Below are 22400 nucleotides of genomic sequence, written 5' to 3'. Positions count from 1 at the left end.
AGTCTTACATTTAATCATATCATACATTAGTTTATCGGGTTGATGTTATGCATTAATTTATATGAGTTTTCAGACATTTTAATTTTTAGAAATTTGATCTCAAAATCAAAAATTTTTAGCCCCACCTTGACGGGAATAAGAGGAGATGTAGGTAGCTTGGTCTCATTTTTAGGTCTCAAACCCTTATATGCTTTCTCGTCTCCTATCCTACGGTGCCATGTGCCAAGTTGCCATTAGGAGGTGAAGGGCAAGTGGCCTAGTGTCATAGGCTTAGATAGAGTGACCTATTGTGCTTTGGGTCATCTCAGATGAAATGTGATAATTGAAATCTAATGAGGCAGGAAATGAGGAAGTTCACTTGTCAAGTAAATTGTAAATTAAGAAGCTCTTAGGAGGAATCCTATCAAAAGAAATTATTTTTACCACTAAAAAAATTTAGTTATTCGTATGACAATAGCAAGATGTAACAAAACCTTAATTAATATTTTGAAGTAATTCCATTTATCAACTTACGCAACTATGATTTTATCTTTTTTCGTTACAATGTTACTATTTTAATATTTTATCAAATTGCACCAACATGCATCATATTTTTTATTTTAGCTTGAGGAAAAACAACTGCTGTTTCTACCCAATTTCAAAGAAACAAAAAAAAAAAAAAATCAAAATCCTTCGAATTCGCAAGCATTATTACTCTGAATTCTAACATTATTTTTATAAAATTGATCAAATAAAAATTAGTGTAAGCAATATTATGCTAAATTATATTATAATAAAATCAATCCAATATAATAAAAGAGAATAATAATACTAAATTTATTATTAAAAATATAACAAGCAAAAAATAATTAATAGTGATATATTGTGGTAATTAATTTTACATTTATGGCTTGTATGGTAAAAAAAATCTTCTATATATATATATATATATATATATATATAAATTAATAGTTAGGTGATCATTTTGTTTCATAGTTGAATAATAATAAAATTTCATCGATAATCGAGTGACCATGTTGTAGCTTTTCATAGTTAAATGATAAAATAAATTACTAATAATTTGGTAACTAGTAACTTAGTTTACCTTATTATTTAACTTTCAATCTAAGGCTACCTGATCACCTCCCGACGTACCAACGTTGGAAGTGAGAATACTACTACAAAAGATAAAGATTTAGGCAGTGTTCGCAAGTATACGAGTCAAGTTGTAATATAGATTTGTATAACGAAGTATTGGAAGTACTTCGAGGATCGTACCCAAAAGAAGCTTGATTAAACTAAAGCTAATTCCTACACTAATAGATTTAGTTAGTACTTTAATTAAATTATATTAAGAATATTCATAAAGTGATAATAAAAGATGTTCTATAAGAATAATAAAATAATGAAAGACTGGATTATAAACTTATCAATTTTACGACATAAGACTAACTCATTTCAGTGGTCATAATTAACTCCTACTTTGAGTTCTATCCAATCAGCTAGTCATTAACCTAATAAGGCCTCTTGGCCTTTCACTAATCTAATGAGTCAGCAAGAATTACTTACCTCTCGATGTCACAGGTCAGACCAAGTTAGGGTAAGGTCTTCACAACAGGTATTACTGATTTTGGGTTCATTCTTACCTACATGACTTTCTAGGGTTGTCAATTCTAGGGTTTTAGGTTCTTCCTTTCCTAACCAACTAATCCGCTAAGAGACCCTACATAGGTGTTAATTAATCCCACATCCACTCATCAATCTCCCTACGAGATTAGTTCCTTATGGATCTAACACACGCAATAGAATTGATTTGAAAGATAAACATTTGTAAAACATCAAAAATAAAGATGAGAAAAATCTTAATATAAATATTGCGGTGCGAACAGTAATCCGTGAAGAGTTGATAGATCTACAATCCAAATCTCGTGAAGAACGAAATAAAAACGGAACTAAAAATTACAAGTAAAGAAATCTAAACTACATATGAAAAATAAAAATTAAACAAAGTAAAAACCCCCTAAACTATTATGAGCAACTGTATTTATAGGCCTAAGGTTAGCAACGAGTCCTTGACCTAAAACGGTTTACTAATCTTCGTTAAAATTTATTGTGCAGACGAAAACAACCTTGGTCCATTAAATGATCATGTCAAGTCGATGTCGTGACACCCTATAGCCTGTGTCACAACACTAATGGAAGTTTTCTAATTAGGGCGTCTCTTTAGGGCTATGTTGTGACACCCTCTGGTCTGTGTCGTGATATTGATGGCAGACTGCTTCTTGGGTACTCTGTTTGCTGTGATGCGACTTTTAAGCTCCGTGGTGCAACATTGCTACAGTCCACTGTCTTTGTGCCTTTGAATGATATCTTGCACACTTTCCAAACATACAAGCTAATATAAATTGTCTAATTTGCTCATTTTATTATTTAAAAGACTAAAAGTTAAAACTAAATAAAAAAAAACAACAAAATTGCTTTCCTATAAGCTCATTAAGTACAAAAGGTAGTTTAATCTGTTACAACAAATTATGATAGATCACTACCCCAACTGAGCTATCCTCACGAACCATTTTTGTAGAGATTGTTGTTTCAATAGGGTCGGAAGCGTGTAAATTATTGTACTAAAAAATCACACAAAGTTCAATTCCCAGGGAAGAGAGGTGGATCACAAGGATCTCTTAAATACCAAGTCTTTCCTTAGTCGAATATCCCTTTATAGTAATTTAATAGCACAATTAAATACTACTATTATACCTCAAATATTGAAAGAAAAATAGGACAAGAAAGAACACAAGAGTTTTAACGAGGTTCGGTAAATTATACCTACATCCTCTGCACTAACACCGGATGATAACTTTACTATCTCCAAAATATTACAAACAAATAGAATTCCTTAAGAATTCTCAAATGGGAGAAGAGAGAAAACTAAGAGAGAAAGATTGGTTGGGATGATTGAAATGAGAAATGGTTAGGCCTATTTATAGTTAAGGCTCAGGGACTAACTTGCAAATGGCCTAAAAAATTAGGGACCAAAATTGCAATTATCCCATTCAACTTTAAACAAGTTGCTTGCCACTTTTTTTCTTTCGGTGCCAATTGCACCTCCCACCACCCACCATTTTTGACTTTTCAACAGAGATCACATATAAAATATAATTATATACCATGCGTTCTCCTTGTCCACAAAACAAATGCTTTACTTGCAAGGCAAGATATGCAGCGAAACCAATTAAATGGAAGTACCGCTCCAAATACTAAGCTCACGATTCAGTGCTACTCTCTATTATCGAATCATCTTGGTATCTTCCACAACAGTAGGATATCATCAATTGCTCATTTCTAACTTCTTACTTTAACAGTGCTAGAGATCAATCTAGTGGCATTGCTTCCAGTTGAGCAGCTCTGATCTGGCTGTTCATCCACCACAACTTGGTTTCCCATTATCAATTCAAAGCTTCACAAGGCAATTGAATACAAAAGCAGGATGATCTGAAGTATAAACAATGTTTGCAGCCAGAGCCGGTGAGTGTACGATGGTCACAACTTTTGGAAGCTTTGGCATCAGAAATGGGCACAAGTCCATATTTAGCAGCAAAACTATCATCATCCTCAGTCTAGTAGAGTTTGTATAGAATCAGAGTTGACATCCTCCCAACCCAAACATCAAACATCTGTCTCGTGAATGACCATTGTAGCAGAGCCAATAGCACCCTTATAGCCTTCCTCTTCACTCTCTCACCACCAATTCCTTAAATGGAGATTTCATTTTAGACTCCACTAACTACTGCCTCTTTCTTCCCTATTCGAGACGTCTGCTCCATATTCTAACTTATTCCCAATTCTCTTCTTCACAAGCAGAGCCATAGATTGTGAAGAATGACCCGCCATTTGCCATGCCCATCATTCCCCTGAACATAAAAGGCTTAAAGCCCTTTCTTCTTTTTGCACATTTTCACTCTTTTTTCTATTAGATTGCGATCAAACAATTCTTGTCCTATACCAAAATTATAGCAAATAAAAGTTTTAGAGTTAAATCTCGAATTTAAGCATAATTAAGAGCTCCAAAACCATAATATGACGTAAAGCAATCAATATCTAACACAATCCTCCTAATATATATAATAAAACTTAAATATTTGACATTATTAAATTTTTTACTGATTTATATGTTGACTATTAAATTTATTATTGTACATTGATTTGTAATTCATATGAATAAAAAATTCATTACCTAAATTTATTTTAATTTTAATATAAATATTTTAGATAATTGAATTCAAATTACTTAAAGAGAATCAAGATTTCATATATCCAAAACGAATATTTATTTATATGTTTAAAATTATTGTTTAGATTTAAAAGTTTTTGAAAAACAAGTTAATAAACTCTAATATTTTTCAAGAATATAATTAATACTTTTAATTATAATTAAAAATAAAAATAAGAAGAAGAAAAAAAGATACATCTCTTATTTAGATATAACTTTTAAGAAACTAATTTAAGATGTTAAAGAGTATTGATATTAAAAGATAATTACAAATTCGACCAAATTATTAGATAAATAGATATAACAACACATCCCATATCTGTAACTCTGAAAGATTCAGTTCAATTGCTAAAAACTATATCTTTATAAGTTGAATAAATTACTATATTGGCGAACTTATGGGAAAGGTCAGATATTTTAGAATTAAAATGTGGGTCTAATCCAAAGGAGAAAAAAGAATCGATATTGTGGGACTCTCGGGCCTAAGATAAGGAAAATAATGTCAAAATGTGAAAACTCTGCGGTGAGCGTGGATCGAACACGCGACCTTCAGATCTTCAGTCTGACGCTCTCCCAACTGAGCTATCCCCGCTTGTTGTGTGGCTTTGTAATTTTTGGTTATTCAACACGAGACCCTCCCGAATTGCGAAGTGGAAATTAATTCACGTTTGTTTTGCTTCCCAAAGAAAACCCTCCTTTCTAAAAACATTCTCTTTTTGTCCCCTTAATTTGTTTTTTCTTGACTAGCAGACCAAAGGTATATTGTGATTAAGGTTAACCATATTTCATTCAAAGAAGTTGAGGAGGGGATCTCAATGAATGACTCTGTTTGTTTCTGTTTGCAGGTATTAGCTGGAAGTCAGCCCCGTCTTATATTGTGAATTCATGTGATTGGCTATAACGTGTCAGCCAGCAACATTTACATTATTAACGTTATAACATTCTATATTTGTTTGCACATATTTTGGGACCGACTTTGGTCATCAGTGTAGGACAAATATAAAGACAGTTATGTCGATGAATTTGAGACATACCCTTTTAAGACATTGTTTCCTGCACAAAATCGAATGGTAGACTTTCAGGTCCCTATGCATCGTCTTGGTCTTTAAAGAATCTTCTTGTTTTTTTTTTTTTTTAAATGCTTTCTATTTGTGTTCACTTTTACAAATATTAATAAGACAGATAAAAAGCAAGATGAAAAGAAAAAAGAACCTTATATTTAAATTGATGTTTAGATACACTGTATCCTTACAAGCCAAATAGTACAATTCTATAATAGCAAACTGATCAACAATAAACAATTCTCTTGCAGTAACAAATATTTCAATGTTTTCTGTTTGGGTTTTAACTTAGTTTTGTTCTACAATTGTCATCCTGTATTTTCTTTTTCCTTGAATAAAAATGGTATATTGACTCTACTCCTTGAACCTCAGCAACATACAACTTGGACACTTATACCCTAGTCTTTTGAGTTGCCTTTAACTTATGATCCTGTGAATTTGTACCTGATAATTTATGCTCCCTACTCGAACTGAATGGGTTGGGGCAGTATAATAAGAGGAATTAGGACCTGTACTGTACATGCATTCTCTTTCAATTATGAAGAGGATTATAATATGGAAAATTATTTATCGATTCTAAGGTTATTACAGAGATGGCCAAGTTCAGGTCTTGCAACCATCCAAGATGTGAATTTTGTCTCATTTGGAGATGTGCAGTACAGGTAAGACCGGAATGTGATGAGGAAAAAGTAACGCCTGCAAATGAACAAATACTAGGCGTCATAATGTTTAACTCATCAAAATAAGGAACCCTTCCTCAATCTAGCATACTATAATTTTCAAAATCGTAAATGAAGGAAAAAGGATCCACTCTAGGAACCGTCAAGTTTAATTAGCAATAATTAACTAAAGAGTACCGCGACCTTGAAGCTGGACCCATCAATCACAAAGGCACACTAGTGAGCATGCCACTCAGTGAATGCAGTAAAATCAAGCTGCTTAGAACTAACCTTAAAGCCTTGATGCCCATATCCATTAGGTATGCTTGATGCTCATCGTCATCATGGGGAACCTGCTCAAGTTCCTTACTATAATGAAGGATATCATCTCGTAAATGCCCTGCACCAGCACACCTTCACAAAAATGGAAGAAGCTCAGCACCATTAAAGGGTAAAAAGAGCCAAGATGTTGCTGGTTAAACAATTTGGGGGGATAAAAAAATTTGACTGCCCAAAAATATGAAACAAACTAAAAGCAATGGAAAAAAATTTGAAGATTTAAATAAAGGGACAAGAGAAAAAGAAATAAGACACACCTTTCAATAATGATATCAACATCTGCTTTGCTTTTCGGACCATCTATGAGAACTCTTGTAAGGCTTAGTATGTCACGATAATCACCCATCCTTCGTGCTTCTTCTTCAGAAGTCTGAAGTGACATGCTTTCTTCAGGTGGAGAATGTAGATGAGCATCAGCCAATGATTGTGTAACATTGGATGTCCCATAGTTCACCTCTGCATCAAGTCTGCAGCAGATAATTGCCATTCCATATGCAACTCCGCCAAACCCAGTATGTGATACATAAAGGTAACACCCGGAGGAGCTGTAGAAGACATCATTCCAGCTTCAGAAAAAATGATTTAATTCAAAGGAACTGCTTCAGAACATATCCACGACTACAGTTCCTTCTCTTTGGTTAAAATAAAATCTTTACCTCAAAGCCCCCATAAGCAATAACAAAGAAAATAGCTTTCCAAATTCATGGTATCATAATAAGGAAAAAAAAATGCTGTTGTGCTTTTTTGAAACTACAATAGTAAGGGTATTTTAGTTGGCAGTAGCAATTTCTTAACAAAATGATGGCAGTTCAGTGTTTATTGTCTTCCCCCACTTTGAAAGAAATTCTGTATATCAGGCTGATGAAATTATCTCTTCATATTGACAAACTTATATAGAACCAGATGCAAACAAAGCTTCGTAGAAATAACTTCAAAAGAATGATGAATGACACATTATCTAGATATACTTACTCATCTTTACAGCTCTGGATTTCATCCACATCAGAAGCTAAAGCCTCCCTCTCTCTAGTTAATGGTATCCTCTTATATACTATATTATACCCTTCATCTTTTAGAGTAGCATATACTTCAGCAGGTGTCTTCACATCATCAGCAAAGATATTTTCCCAGTACCCTACAACACTGGACTGATTTGATGATGGGTTATATTCTTCGCGATGCAGAAGCATTTGACCACCAGACTGTCTAACCTCAGACAATATATCTTCCTTTAGCCGTGCTTCCATATGTTCCACCTGCATTATGACCATAATGCAAGAAGCTAACTTAAATATTTGGTGCTAAATAACTAATCGTAAACAGCAAACCACATCATGGATGACATACCACAAGGCCAGTAATTCCAACATGCTTTAGGGTTTCAACAGGTTTATTTAATTCTCTCAGTACAAATGGTGTGCCATTAATGTACACAACTGCCTCTTCTCTCAGATCAGTTACCACCACTTTCTGACCAGAAAATCCTGCATTGACCTTGGCACCAAGATATGCCAGCATCTCTTTAGCACCAATAATTGTTGGAGTAGCCATGCTATAAACAGGGTATCCATCCACCTGGAACAAATAGGTTCAGAGGCATATAATATAAGGGTTTTGCAAAGGAGTTACACCAATAGGATAAGAGGCACTAACTAAACTACGTGTGCTGAATGCAAGCCTAATTATTGACGAAATTCAATCTGATACAAGTGAAAAAAATCAAGAAAAGGAAAGCCATATTTCCATTTACCATATGAAAAGTCTTTTGACACAATTTGACGAACCGCGTTGAGTAAGACATTACATATCTCATTCCAGTAAACTTTGAAATGGACTCTTGGAAAGGTAAATATTCACTTCAAATCTTCAATGCATCAGGTAGATTTAACAGGAAATACCTATCTCATGGACAACATTTATTACAAAAAGATAACTTTTAAAACATCTATTGAATATACTAAATATATCCAACTCCAAGGTAGAAGGACCTAAATAAGATGGCCTTAACTTATGCATACAACCCAAGAAAGTCATTTTTCCTTTTTAACATACCTTAAACACATGTGGTGCACCACGAATTTGGATGTGGCTGGAAGTTCTCTGACCAGGAAAGAAGTACATTTTAAGTATAGAACCTTTTCCTAAAACAGAACCATTGCGTGCCTTAACAATGGCCTCCATGACAGCATCTCCATGCTGTGATTCAAGTGATGCTCTCAACTCCTCCTGCATTATAAAAAACCAAAAATTTTTACAAAAGCATATTTAAAAGAAAAAAAAATGTAAAAATGTAAAAATATAACAATCTTAGAAACAATGTATTCATTAAGCCTTTAGTTTGATTCTAGACACAGAAGAAGAATTACAGGAACAGTGAAAAATCGCCCAGGCCTTAATCTTATACTCGATTTCATTGCTAGGATCTCTGGTCTCTGATGCAACCAATCCTCAAATGTCATCAAGCATTCTCCTTGTCCACAAAACCCATCAAATGCTTCACTTCCAAGATATGCAGCGAAGGCAATTAAACAAAAGTACCGCTCCAAGTACTCAGCTCCACGGTTCAGTGCTACTCTCCTCACCCTTGGCTCAACATGCTGTTGGTTGAATACTTTCCTGTATTGAAGAACTGCTTGTCGTATGTTCTGTAGTGCTGAACATCTATCAATGATTGCATCTAGGGCCTCACGGCACTCCACTCCATTATCAAATAATCTTGTTATCTTCCACAACAGTAGGATATCATCAATGCCAAATGCACGGCCATGCTCATTTTTAGTTCTTACTTTAACAGTGCTAGAGGTCAATCTAGAGGCATCACTTTTACTTTCTTCACCACTTGACGAGCTCCCATCTGAATGTTCATGTCTCATCTCATCAAGCAGAACTTTAATTGGTCTCCCATTATCAATTCGAAGCTTCACAAGGCAAGCTATTACAGTACCAGTTGTTGTCCTCCCTCTTCCCATCTATGAAAAGAAAGGGACAATCACATTTAGGAGAGAATGGGGAAAACGGCAAATAGAGAAACTTAACAAGCCTCTCAAATCCATATAGTACGTCAAAACAATTTTTAAAATGAAATACCTGGCAATTGAATACAAAAGCAGTACGCTCTGAAACAGAAGCAATGTTTTTAGCCACTGTATCAAAGTCAGAACTTTTGGGAGCTTTGCCATCTGTAATGGGCACACGTGCATATTTAATAGGAAAACCATCATCCTCTAAGCATTTAAAAACCTCTAATGGAGTTCGTACAGAATCAGAGTTGACATGCTCCCAAGCATCAAATATTTGCCCATCATCTGTCTCATGAATGACCATTATAGCACCCTCATAGCGTTTAGCTTCTCGCAGGATGTCTTCCTTCAGTCGAGCTTCCATTTTTTCCACTCTCTCACGATCAATTCCCTGTATGGAGATATCAATTTAGACTCCAGCAACCACTGCCAATCAATTTATATATCAATTGAATGGAGATATCAACTTTCTCCACTCTTTTTGAAATACCCATGTTTATTTCATATATAACTGCCAATATTTCAATCAATTACTGCCAATCAAATTATTATATTCCTGGCATACACAATTCTGATTAGTCCATTCTACAAGTAATAGGTTAGTCCAATGTGGTTTTTACTGCCTTTTGGACAAAATAAAATGAACGTCTCCACCATCTCATGATGACATATAAATGCATAAGTTAGCGTCAGCATCCTAGTATCCAAGAATTTTTCTGATCAACTGTTTTTATAACATGCTTAGCCTATTTCTCAAATATTACTATGGAAAAACAAAACTGCAATAAACAGTCGAGACAGCTGAGTATAGCATGCTTCAACAAAGTGCCTTTTCCCTTGAGAGCCCACTTCATTTTTTAGAAAAATGTTACCAAGCAACATGGATATGGATCAACTAATTTTCTTTCTACACATATACTAATATATGATGGCAATGAGTAATAAATCAAAACTGATGCTTCAGTAAGCTCAATAACTCGTACTATAATGTGTGAGAAACATCTCAACTAGAGATCCTTTGGTCCCATAGCTACTCCACAAGATCCTGAACAAAATAGTAACAGATATAACAATAAGTAGACATAATTTACCGTGTACTCCAACATGTTTTTATAGGGCCTCTCAACCTCACGGAGAACAAATGGCTTTCCATTAATGTAGATGACAGGTTCTTCCCGCATATTGTGCCAAAAAACTGGACGACCACCTTTGGAGCTGCCAATCCTTTGAATGACAGATCGAATTCCATCAATAGTTGGATTAGCAACTCCATAAACTGGAAACCCAGGGACCTCTCTGAAATTAGGAGCACCCTCTACTCTCTCTGGTAAGCTTGCATTTTGACAACCAGGACAGTGGTCACTTTTTAGGACAGTCTGGCTCCCGAGAACCTCCCCATTCCTCAGAGCAGCAACTACACCCACTTCATGAGGGCGACCATCAGCAGATTCAACAACCATTGTCAAAGATGGGTTCAGACTTGCATATCCAAGTGCACCCATAGGATCTCTCCGAAGCAACCTGAGCCAATACATTGTCAATTAATGCATGCACTAACGCACATTCCATATTTGGGTTGTTTTCTTTTAAAAATGAATTTGAAATCAAATTTAGCATTGCATTGAGAATAAGAAAATGAACATTCACAATGAGTCAAGTTTAGCATTCATCCAAAATAATTTTCTAAGCATACTAAGTTGCTATGAATGCATTTATGCTTCTTCATTCCTTCACTAAAGCATCTCTTCAAGACATATGTTGGGAAAGCTGCTGCTGCTCGTTCTATGTTCTATTATAACGAAACTGTTTTTCTACTTGGGTCTTGAATAGGTCATTTGTGTTGAGATCGGTCCACTTGAATGTGGCATAAAACAAAACTGTTTGGGGCTGCAATTAATTCTGGGTAAAAGTAGATTGGGCTTAAGCTAATAGGTGATTTGGACAATTGTTGAATAAAATCATTCATTGGACGAGGCTATGCAGACGTAGAACTGTTGTGTCTGAATTGCGTTAAGAAAGATCAGTTGTGTCGATTCTTTTCGGCTCTTTCTTTTTTGTTGCTTGCTTTCATTCTAACTACCGTTACAACAAACATCAAGCAAAATTAATTTATCATATTTGCAAACTAATTATTTTTTACTTGGTATTAGAACAGGCTTCAAAAGTTATCTGAAAGTGATCTTTTGTTCCGTCTACAACCATGGACTCCATGAAGGAAAGTAGTTCAATTACTCGATCCCCGTTGCTACTTGATACAGCGAACTATGCTTATCGGAATGCTCGAATGAGGGCTTTCATTATGTCTGTCAACGAAGCAGCTTAGGAAGCTATTGAAGATGGGTGGCCTCAGCCTACTGTAATTGTTGTTGATGGCACCACATGCCCTAAAGAAAGAAGCAAATACACAAATGCAGAAAGAAAGGCTTCTCATGGAAATTCACAAGCCCTAAATGTCATTTTTAATGGAGTTGACTTGGACCAACTTAAAATCATCTCTGTATGTGAATCTACTAAGGAGACATGGACAATCTTGAAAAGCTAACATAAAGGAAATGATGTTATACGCATATCTAAACTTCAAATTTTAACAAGAAGTTTGAAATTTTGAAAATATTTGAAAACGAAAACAACTCTGAGTTTTATGCAAGATTATGTGAGATTTCTAATGAGGCTTTCTCTAGTGGTGAGTGTTTTTCTGATGATAAATTGGTACGCAAAGTGTTGAGATCTTTATTAGAACAGTTAATCATTAAAGTCACGACAATAGAGGAGACCAAAGATATTACCGCTCTCAAGCTAGACGAGTTAATAGGCTCAACCTTTGAGGTGCTGAATATGGATGAAGCAAAACGTGACAAAATGGGTTTGCCAAAGAACATAGCATTCATTGCTCAAAAGGTTATTCCAACAGTTAAACAGACAATAGGGGACATTGATGAGATAAAAAAGATATTAGTTTTGCTCACCAAAAGCATGAAGAGGATCACCAACGGCTACAAATCTTATTAATAGAGTGCCCAGTAAAACTCTAAACTATAGATCTTTTTTCAATCTTTTTAAAGATAGTTTTCCTAACTCTAAATTGATAACAGATTTACCGGGTGTAGTGTTTTTGTTCATCTTCAAAATCAGGGTAAACTAGATTCAATAATTGATTAAGAAAAGACTAGGAATATACAACAAAAGGATTCTAATAATGGGGAAGGTGAATTTATGATAGACACAAAAATTAATAATGTTAATGTTGTTAATAAAAAGGAGTATAAATGTGTAGAGTTTGATTATGAAAACAGAAAAGAAACAAAGTTGTTGATTTACTCAAGAAGAAATCGTAATCAAGAAGGTGGAATCCACCAGATTCATCACCAAGAATCCGACTCGCAGGAATTGTCAAAAGTTTAGGTAAAACTCATAATCTGACCAATAATTTTTCTAGTCTAGATATTCTAATTGCTAAAAGAAAATGTGTTAGAAATGCTATCAGATATCCCATGTCTAAATTTGCCTCCTATAAAGCCTTGTTTTCGACATTCTTAGCCTTTGTTTCATGTCTCAATACCGTGGAAATAACAAAAAATGTCAAAAGATGCTTTACAGGTTCCTGAATGGAAGGAGATTGTTTTAGAGGAGATGTGTGCTCTTGAAATAACAAATACATGGGAAACAGTGGAATTACTTGTAGGAAAAAAAATGGGTTGTAAATTGATGTTCACAACCAAATTCAGATCGGATAGATCTTTAGACAGATACAAAGCTCGATTGGTGGCTAAAGGGTACACTCAAACGTATAGGATAGATTATCTTTGAGACATTTCCTCCAGTAACTAAGTTAAATTCTGTTAGAGTTGTTTTATCTATTGTTATTAATCTTGATTGTTCTTTACAGTAACAATGTGAAGAATGTTTTCCTAAATGGGAAATTTGAAGAAGAAGTTTACATGAATCCTCCTCCAAGTTTTGAAGAAAAATTTGGAACTCAAGTATGTAAGCTTGATAATGCTCGAGAATAACGTATTTTTATGTATTAATCATGTGTTTATTCTGGGCTTGATCCTACTAATTTGAGCTATTTATGTCTTTTTATCGATTAGGGACTGATTTGGAGGCAAAAGCAAAATTAAGGGACAAAAGTGCGAATTTGGAGACACAATGGGCTGATGTGCGACGCAGGAAAAAGATTGTGCCAAAAGTGCAAGCATGGAAGACACAAGGACTAAAAACGCAAAAAGAAGAGATTTTATTTTATAAGACTCCATTTTATTAGGATAATTAATATTAAGATAATTATTAGGATTATTTAATTTTAGGATTTTATTTTAATTATCTTTATTTATCTTTAATTAATTGTATTTATCTTTTTAGAATTTAAGTTAAATTAGACTATCTCCCTATCACTATAAATAAGGGGTGAAATAACTCTATTGGGGGTTCATCTTTTTCTGTAAACACTCTCCCCCTGAAAGTCTATGCTTTTGTTTCTTCATATTTTCTTTCAATAAAATTCCCTTTTCCATTTTTATATTTATTTTTTTTTCCACCATTATCATGAGCCACTAAAACCTATCTAGCCGAAAGTTGTCAATATTCTTCAAAAAATGTTCTTGAGGCTTAGAATCCGTACTTAGCCTTCTCGCCAAGTATTCATCGTTTCTCCATACTACGGGCTGACGCTTCCGCCCATGGCCCTTAAGAAGTAAGCTTTTCAGCATATGCAAAGGCGGCCGCTTTGTATGTTTTGGAAGGATTGCATAGTCGGTTCGTTAACTTACTGCGTCAGAGGTTGGCGACCCAAAGAGACGAAATGGCGTGGGATTCGCCAGTGAGAAGCATTGATCTAGCATAGATTACTAGCTAGAGTTAGGTTCCCTAAAAATCGTAAGTCTAATCTTTGGAGCTGGTGGTCGTAAGCGTCCTCTTCCACTATAACTAGCTTACTTGAGTTGAGAAGGGTTATTTAAAAGCCGAGGATTGAACCCAAGGCGGAATGAAACAACTGGAGGCTGGAATCTACCAATAAGAATTTCTTTTCCTTTAACTCTCTTTATTATTTTTATTAATTTCGTAATCACAATTTCAGTCAACTTTAGATTCTGTTTTTTCATTTTTTTCAAATCAAATCTTTAATTCTGTTATTTTTATTTTCCCTCTGTCACGCAGGTTTTCTTGGGCACGATTCTGCCCAGGATTTCGAGAAACAAGCATTCATATAATCCGGTCCCTGAGGATTCGACCCTACTTCCCATTTACTGTTCTTTTTCATTATTTCTCCTATTTTATAGGGAATAGGATATTTTTGGTGCTCTCAACGATCGCATCAAAGCAATCTTTGTATGGTCTAAAGCAGTCTCCTCGAGCTTGGTTCGAACGGTTCACTTAGGTTGTTAAAAAATAAGGTTACTCATAACGGCAAGCTAATCACACAATGTTCTATCGACACTCACAAAGAGGTAGAATAACAGTTATTATAGTTTATGTCGATGATATCATTCTTACAAGAGATGATATGGATGAAATAAGACGACTTAAGGAGCATCTAGCATTGGAGTTTGAGATCAAAGACTCGGATCCTTTAAAATACTTCATTGAAATAGAAGTTACTCGATCAAAGAAGGGTCTTGTGGTCTTTCAGAAAAAATATGTGATTGGTCTTTTAAAGGAGACTGGGATGAGTGGTTGCCGACCAGTTGACACACCAATTGATCCAAATGTAAAATTCGGAAATAAAGAAAGAAGATCAGTTGATAAAGCACAATACTAGAGATCAGTTGGTAAGTTAATCTATTTATCACATACAAGGACAGACATAGCTTTTACAGTAATCTTAGTGAGTCAATTTATACACTCCCCAATGGAGGAATATGAAGAAACAGTGTTTCGGATTCTGAGATACTTGAAGAGTTCACCTGGCAAGGGCTTATTCTTCAAGAAATCCGAATAAAGAGGAATTGAAGCTTATACAGATGCAAACTTGACAGACTCGGTAACAGATAGAATATCTACATCAGGGTATTGTACATTTGTTTGGGGAAACCTTGTGACTTGGGAATTTGTGAAATGATGTGGTTAAAATAAATTATGGAAAAGCCAAGGAAATCAATAACTTCACCAATGAAGTTGTATTATGATAGTAAAGCTACCATTAGCATTGCTCACAACCTAATCCAGCATGACAGAACTAAACATGTTGAGATTGATAGACACTTTATCAAGAAAATGATTGAAAAAGGCCAAATGTACACTTCAAAACAACAAATTGCTGACTTACTCACCAAAGGGTTCTCTAAGACAAACTTTGATTTTCTTGTAAGCAAGTTGGGCACGATTGATATATATATGCACCAAATTGAGGAAGGGTGTTGAAATACAGGTTGAAACCCCGGATATTTTGTTTATGTTATTTAGGTAGATAAATCTTAGAATAATCAATTGAGATTTTCTAGGAATTTTTTTTTTTAATCTTTTACTAGTTTACTATAATAAGGGAATTATTTTCCCAATTATGTTGTGAGTCCTCTATTTAAATTCAGTTCTTTACTTAATAAAATTATTGAAAATTTTCACCTGACTCACTCAATGACCCTTCTATTTTTTCTTTCAATAAGTAATACTTCTATATCAACTACTGCAAGGGTAAACTCACTATCATGAAGGATTCACACAAGTTCCAGAAAGTAAATTAGGAAACTTCTTATAACACTACTCCATTTCTATCTTTACCTGTGAATAATGCTATACAACTCTGGCCTTGCTTTCATCCAGTCTGAAAAACTGGTATGATCAAAGGAACTTGAACGAAGAGCTGCCCTCTCTGAATGAATATATACAGCAAAGCATATAAGAAAGTAATATCTCTCCAAGTACTCCACAAAAAATGAAAGTGATGCTTCTCTCTTCATCTCATCTGGTTGACGGAGAATGCTATTGCGATAAGTGGCAATTGCTTCTCTGAGGTTCTGTGCTTGCAGTTAAGGTAAAAACATCATGAGTTGTATTTACCTATTATAAAACTAAACGCCTTGCAGATCACAACCATAAAACCTTGTAACAAAAACTATATTATGGCAATTGCCTGCTCAGCAGAAATTTTCTCTCAAATTAAGATTTGCATTAAGCTTTAGAGCAGAAACTTGGAAGCTAAACCTGAATGAATGGATTCTTAAAAACCCTAAAGAAAGCACATCTACCTGCATAGAAGCACATTTGTCAATGACCTTGTCCACTTGTCGTTTCCCTTCAACACCACCCTAAGGGAATGTCACTATTTATAAGAAAAAAAGACCCAAGAGAATGTTAAAGAATCAACCAAGAACAAGTAGCAGCATTAAATACCTCTAGGACCCGAATCAGGCTCCTTATGAGTGTATATTCTCCTCTACAAATTGCCTCCTCAGAATTGGGCAGATTGTTAGTGATATTTGAACCAGAGTTGAAAACTCTCCCAATTGAATTGGTTCTTGGAATGCCTAGGTATTAGATATAAACACATTAGAAATCTGAATGTTACATTAAATCCTGTTACACATTTACACTACACAGATGAAGTAAATATAAGTCAAATATGATCAGAAAGCAGTGTAAAGCTGCAGATAACAAATAATAAATTTGATGCAAACCTGGTTATGATTTTTAACAGAGGTTCCTAGCACCATTTCTATAAAGTGGAGGGTCATCTTGCATTTTCTTGTTTTTCAAAATATTTAGTCAACAGGGATGTTGTAGCTTGATGCTAGACTCTTTAAATGAGGACTCAACATAAATTCATGCTAGGCCATTCAACAGAGGACAAGATAGCTTCATCGCTCGTAAAGCTCTCTAAAGTTCCAGTCAACCATACCAGATTAGTCAATCACAAGCTTTTCTTTCTCTATGTTACTATAGTTCTCTAAATGGCCCTTAGGGCACTTAGCCTCACCTTTAACTCCTAATAGTAACCTTTAAAGAAGACAACCCAAAAGAATTCAAAAAGCAGAAGAGTAAAAATAAAACTAAGTTTTGCTTCATACTAAATAGTTTTATCACATCTACTAGGTAGCATAGTAGAGAATTCTAAGACAACACGTAGCTAAATAAGAAGTTAGTTCAAGTTCAAAATTCCAACTGTACTTCACCTCAACAATCGTGCCTTTTCAAATACATGAGGATTCTCTTGGTGCTACAAATTCAAATCACTATCACAAAGGATCCGATAGTCTACTAGCCATAAATCGTAAAAAGTATTCAATCCAAAAATTTATGTGATTCGATGACGAATTTGGTTCTAAGGAGAGAAGCAACAATTGCATTCAAGGAAGCATGTTATCATTGAATAAATTAATAAAAAAGATTTTAATATAGAAAGGGGAATCAGTAACTTTCAAAGAACATTTCACTTGAAAGCTTTTCAAGGACAATAAGAAAGATTTGATTGACCAATACAAAGTGAGAAAGATGAGGAAACCCTTCTTTCTTCTAACATCTAATCAATTTCAGTCACAAATGTTACAAGGATTGGCCCAGTCAGCAACCTATGTCGTCATATATTGTTATGAGGTCAGTATTGGCATAAAAAAGGTGCAAACAAAACATATGAAATGAGAAATTTCAAGCAAACCAAAAACTGAATATCCCAATAGAATAATGTAAAGATATTTTTATTGACATTAGGGATGGCATAAATGATTGAAAATTTGTAGCTTGTTTATGTTAAAATTGCACAAATAAAGAGACACCACTACCTGAAGCTCCGATTCTGTTGAGATAAACTAAAGTTGCAATAACCATGCCAGTAGTGGTTCTTCCTCGTCCCATTTGACAATTAAATATAACCTCAGTGCTTATGTTAGCTTGAGAAATTTTATTAACCTGGAAACAGAAAGGAAGAAATAGATGATAAAATATTTATCAGAATGGTTCGATGTGTGGATATTAATCCTTACATATTTGATTATATCATAAAACCGCAAGATTGGCTTCATATACAAATATTCCTTATGCAGAAAACAAAATATAATGATCATTAAAGTAAAGTAACCAAAGAATTTGATCAAATAGACAAATACTGCCATGGCCGTACCAAGGCTTCCATATAGAAGATATCCGAGCACCAATACAGGCACTTCTATGATGATCTTCAGTTTAAAATGAAAAATCAAGATTTTGAGTCACCATACTCCTGACATTTGCAAAACATGTAAATACGTAAGCTTCTCCTAATTATTTACTTCTTTTTTTAATAGGAAAACTATCTAATAAGTTCATTGAGAACTAGATATTTATTTACTACATGAGACTTTTGCAGCACTTCTATGTGTTTCTACATAAGTCACAGAGCTCAAAAGAAAGAAGGGGAAAAGTACCCACTAATTTCCAATCAGCCAACCCAAGAGAAAAACTCACAGAAAATTCAATCTCTCAAAAGCCCTCCACCATTGCTGTTAAAGAAAAGTTGCAGTCAAACAGTACCAAACCAAAACACACCGAGACATAAATTTGGGAGGGAGATATGTGGTTGTCCATGTATTAGAAGAAATTTAGTAGAAAGTATGTAACAAAGTCGAAGGAGGATGACTAAAAATGCTAACATGATTTTAATTATTCAAAACAACAAGCAGAATAAAGCCAATAACTTGGAACTCACCAGAATATCAAAATCTAGCTCCTTTGGTGACTTCTCATCTGTTATAGGCACACGCTCATAGTCAACATGGTACCCAGCAAGTTGCAATTCCTCATATACCTATACTAGTGAAACCAAAAAGTGTTTGAGATGATAATTCAAACTTTGAGCAGATCATTCGCGTCTCTTACTTTCCAAAGCTTATACCTCTAATGGTGTTTTCACTGAATTACAGGATACTTGTTCCCACTGGTCCACCATCTCACCATCTGGCAGTTCATCAGTGACAAGGATCTTATTTCCATATCTGCCATGTCAGATTTCCAAATAAAATTTGCCACCACACATAGCAGGAAACCAATGGTAAAGAAATCAAAGTAACATAACATTTACAAATCGTGATAAACAAAAAGTGGATCAAAGGAAATACCTTGCAGCTTCCATCAAAATATCTTCCTTTAATCGAGCTTCCATTTGCTCAACTCTATCCCTATTGATTCCCTATTCAATATAAAGGCTACATGTCAGCTGGCTAGCACATGCATGCACACTGTATGATATGGATATAGACATTGTATCTAAAACCACAGTACATTTTTAATCATTTGGGCACCATTGACTCACGCGAGATAAGGAAACTAAATGACTAGTTGATAATAGAAACACAAACTATTAAAGCATACATGGCAGCGCTGCAAAAATGAAGTATCTATTGGGACCATTCATTGTTCATGAAATAAAGAAACAGTGATAAAGCCAGAAACCAGATGTTAAAACTAGAAGAATTATCTAAAAGTTTCCTCATGCTAACATACCGTATATTCAAGATTGGAGAAGGGCCTTTCGACATCACGCAAAACAAAGGGATGCCCATTTATGTATACAACCTATTTAAGCGTAAAGAAAACATATATAATCAGAAGAAGCAAATTGTTAAATTAACAAAGTCTAAAATAGTTTGACTTTTATGTAAAACAATGTGTACACCACAATCAAGACAATCTCATCATAAAGTTTCAGATGAATAAATAATAAATACATGGATTACATTTCCATTTTTAAAATCAACAAAACCATAGCAAGCAATAAGATATGTTATCTTTTATTGGCATAGAAAAATTGCTTTTCATTTTTGCAGGATGATTGGAGCATGGAGGAGAGAATTTATGGTTCAAAGTTAACTCATTGAAATTATTTAGAAAAATAAAATAAGATTTATGACGAAAGTAACAGTGACCTACAACCTCTGAATCTACTAGTTCAGCTAGATCTATGACAACAGGGAAGAAGCAAAGAGAATAATTGTTTTCCAGAAGAAGCAGGTTCAGCCAGGTACAAGTAAGTCTTGCTCGCCAGTTTTTGGTTATTTTGTGGCATGTGACTTTCGTTTAAGTTATCAGCTTCTTTCAAGTGTTGACTTTATATTATGCTTCCACATTAATCTTATCTTTAATATCATGATTTGTCCTGAAACTTAAATCAGATTTCTACTTTTCTCCCAATTCTCAAATTTTATTTTTATAAAATAATTATGTTTTCAGTGATAGATCGAATTATCCGAAATGTCAACTAAATTGTGCAGTCTGTCCAGGGCCTTATCAAAAAACAGAAATCAATTGGTGAGAAATCAATTTACCGGTTCTTCTCGAAGACTAATCCAAAGAACGTGTGCTTGTTTCCCATCTTTCTGAGCTCCAATATGATTAAGGACATTTTGGATTCCAACAATTGTTGGAATGGCAACACCATGAACACGCAATGAATCTGCCTGTTAATAGTAGACCAGAAAACAAAGACAAGGAAAGGACTTAAAAGAATGAAATTTAACAAAATAGATCATGCCGTAAGTTAAAGAGTTATCGATCAAACTGACACTCCAATATGCAAGCATGGCAGCATCTGCATATATATATACTTAGAAGGGCATAGTAAACCAGAATCTCAATAGTTCAGCCTATAACTACAATTACAATTTAAAGCACCTATGACATTACCACACTGCTTATCTAAGTATAAACAATATCCAACAGAAACCATTCATTAAGAACTTAAGAAGGACGTGAACTACTTCACCCTTCTACTTATTAACCTGTAAATGTGTCGAGAAATCTCTAGAAAGGTTTAAAAAAGAAGAAGAATTAAAGAGAAAGAACCTGACGGTAATTGGGAGCACCATCGATCTGGGGAGACAAGCGCTTGTTTTGGCAACCAGGGAAATGGTCGCTCTTGAGAATGGTCTTTTTACCCAACACAGATCCCCCTCTCATCTTCATCACTTGCTCTATCTCCTTTGGTATCGACATCTTATCATGCAAAACACTTCAATCCTCCTCAAGATTTCAACTATACCCTTTTTCCTTAAAAATTCTAATGAACCCAATACCAGCTTAGAAGACAATGCAAAGAAAATTCACTTCAATCCCTCCCAAGATTCCAACTATACCCCTTTAATTGATAATTCTAAGGAACCCAATGCTAGAAAATAAATGAAAAGAAGAAAGAGTTTGATAATGCCAAGCAAAGGGCTCAACTTCAATCGTTTCCAGATTGGAACTTGACCCTTCTCCTTTATATTTCTAAGAATCCAATGGCAGAAAAAAAAAAAAAAAAACTTCTACTTTTTAGCTTGAAAGAATGGCAAAGTAAAGGGTTGTGGTACTAGCATAACAGAGAATACGGAAGATTTAAAAAAAAGTGGAGGACTTTTTTTGGTGCATGTTTTAAGACTAAATAACATAAACAGAGAGACAAGGGACCCTTGTTGTTGAATCAATCCATTTACGACAGAATGATGTGAACCTTTTTTTTTGTCCGTTTTTTCTTCCCGAACAGATTAGCAACGTGGAAGACATGTTTTTAGAGAGATATAATTAATGGTATACTATTAGCCATTAGGAATATTATTTCGTCAAATCCACTCTAATCAAAACATTTCAACAATTAAATTATATTAGATTTGCTTTGCTTTCCTCGTGTTTAAAATGGGCAAAAAAGACACAGTGCTTCCTTATCTCTTTGGGCTTTGCTTTTTAGTGAAATTCTTAGAAAGTCAGCAACTCATTGATCTTTAGAAGTAAATGGGAAATGTGAAGCTAATGCTAATGCTAATGCTAATGCTAATGCTGGCATGGCATGGCTTGGTTGGCATGGAGTACACAGCAAATGCTGTTTTTCTCTCACCCCATAACACTCTATTTGTCTGCTTCCGAAAATGAATTTTCTTATTCGTTTGCAATCTGATTTAGTCATCATAAACTTATTTTAAACATAAACTAACATTTTTTAAAGAATTCAATGTTTACAAATTATTAAAACATTAGCTCGATCTAGAAATTTGCCAAAATGTGTCTGTCAGGTAGGGAACCGTGTCTTCAAAAGTCATAAAGAAGAACAAAAGAAACTGTCGTATTCAATTCATTTTACTTAGTTCACAATTTAATTGCCCTTCTTTGATTCGTTCCTCTGCTCTCTTTCTTG

General features: G+C 34.5%; 1 protein-coding gene and 1 non-coding gene across 2 annotated transcripts; both read right to left on the bottom strand.

Annotated features, from left to right (window-relative positions):
* Nucleotides 1-4768: 4768 nt before the first annotated feature.
* On the bottom strand, nt 4769-4841 carry TRNAF-GAA (transfer RNA phenylalanine (anticodon GAA)). Its single transcript has one exon. It is a non-coding gene; the product is annotated as a tRNA-Phe (tRNA).
* A 603-nt stretch (nt 4842-5444) lies between these two features.
* Nucleotides 5445-21838, bottom strand: LOC108473943 (uncharacterized). Its single transcript, XM_017775776.2, has 19 exons — nt 21077-21838; nt 20560-20691; nt 19739-19810; nt 19354-19424; nt 19131-19230; nt 18945-19043; nt 18043-18169; nt 16658-16791; nt 16513-16572; nt 16046-16281; nt 10420-10849; nt 9396-9719; nt 8675-9277; nt 8361-8534; nt 7656-7883; nt 7281-7564; nt 6566-6853; nt 6261-6383; nt 5445-6006 (listed from the first exon to the last, which is right to left on the bottom strand). The coding sequence occupies exons 1-19, from the start codon at nt 21224-21226 to the stop codon at nt 5874-5876; spliced, it is 3768 nt and encodes a 1255-aa protein (XP_017631265.1). The 5' UTR covers nt 21227-21838; the 3' UTR covers nt 5445-5873.
* Between the last annotated feature and the right edge of the window lie 562 nt (nt 21839-22400).

The sequence above is a fragment of the Gossypium arboreum genome, chromosome 11, assembly GCF_025698485.1.
Source record: "Gossypium arboreum isolate Shixiya-1 chromosome 11, ASM2569848v2, whole genome shotgun sequence".
In the NCBI taxonomy this organism is placed as follows: domain Eukaryota; kingdom Viridiplantae; phylum Streptophyta; class Magnoliopsida; order Malvales; family Malvaceae; genus Gossypium; species Gossypium arboreum.
This window is presented reverse-complemented; position numbering and strand designations above follow the sequence as displayed.

Excerpts from the sequence above, each read along its gene's own strand:
- LOC108473943 (XM_017775776.2), bottom strand. The coding sequence starts at position 21,226 with ATGTCGATACCAAAGGAGATAGAGCAAGTGATGAAGATGAGAGGGGGA. Across the intron at positions 19,044-19,130 it reads CAGTGAAAACACCATTAGAG|GTATATGAGGAATTGCAACT; the intron begins GTATAAGCTTTG and ends TCACTAGTATAG. Across the intron at positions 16,573-16,657 it reads GCCTGATTCGGGTCCTAGAG|GGTGGTGTTGAAGGGAAACG; the intron begins GTATTTAATGCT and ends ACATTCCCTTAG.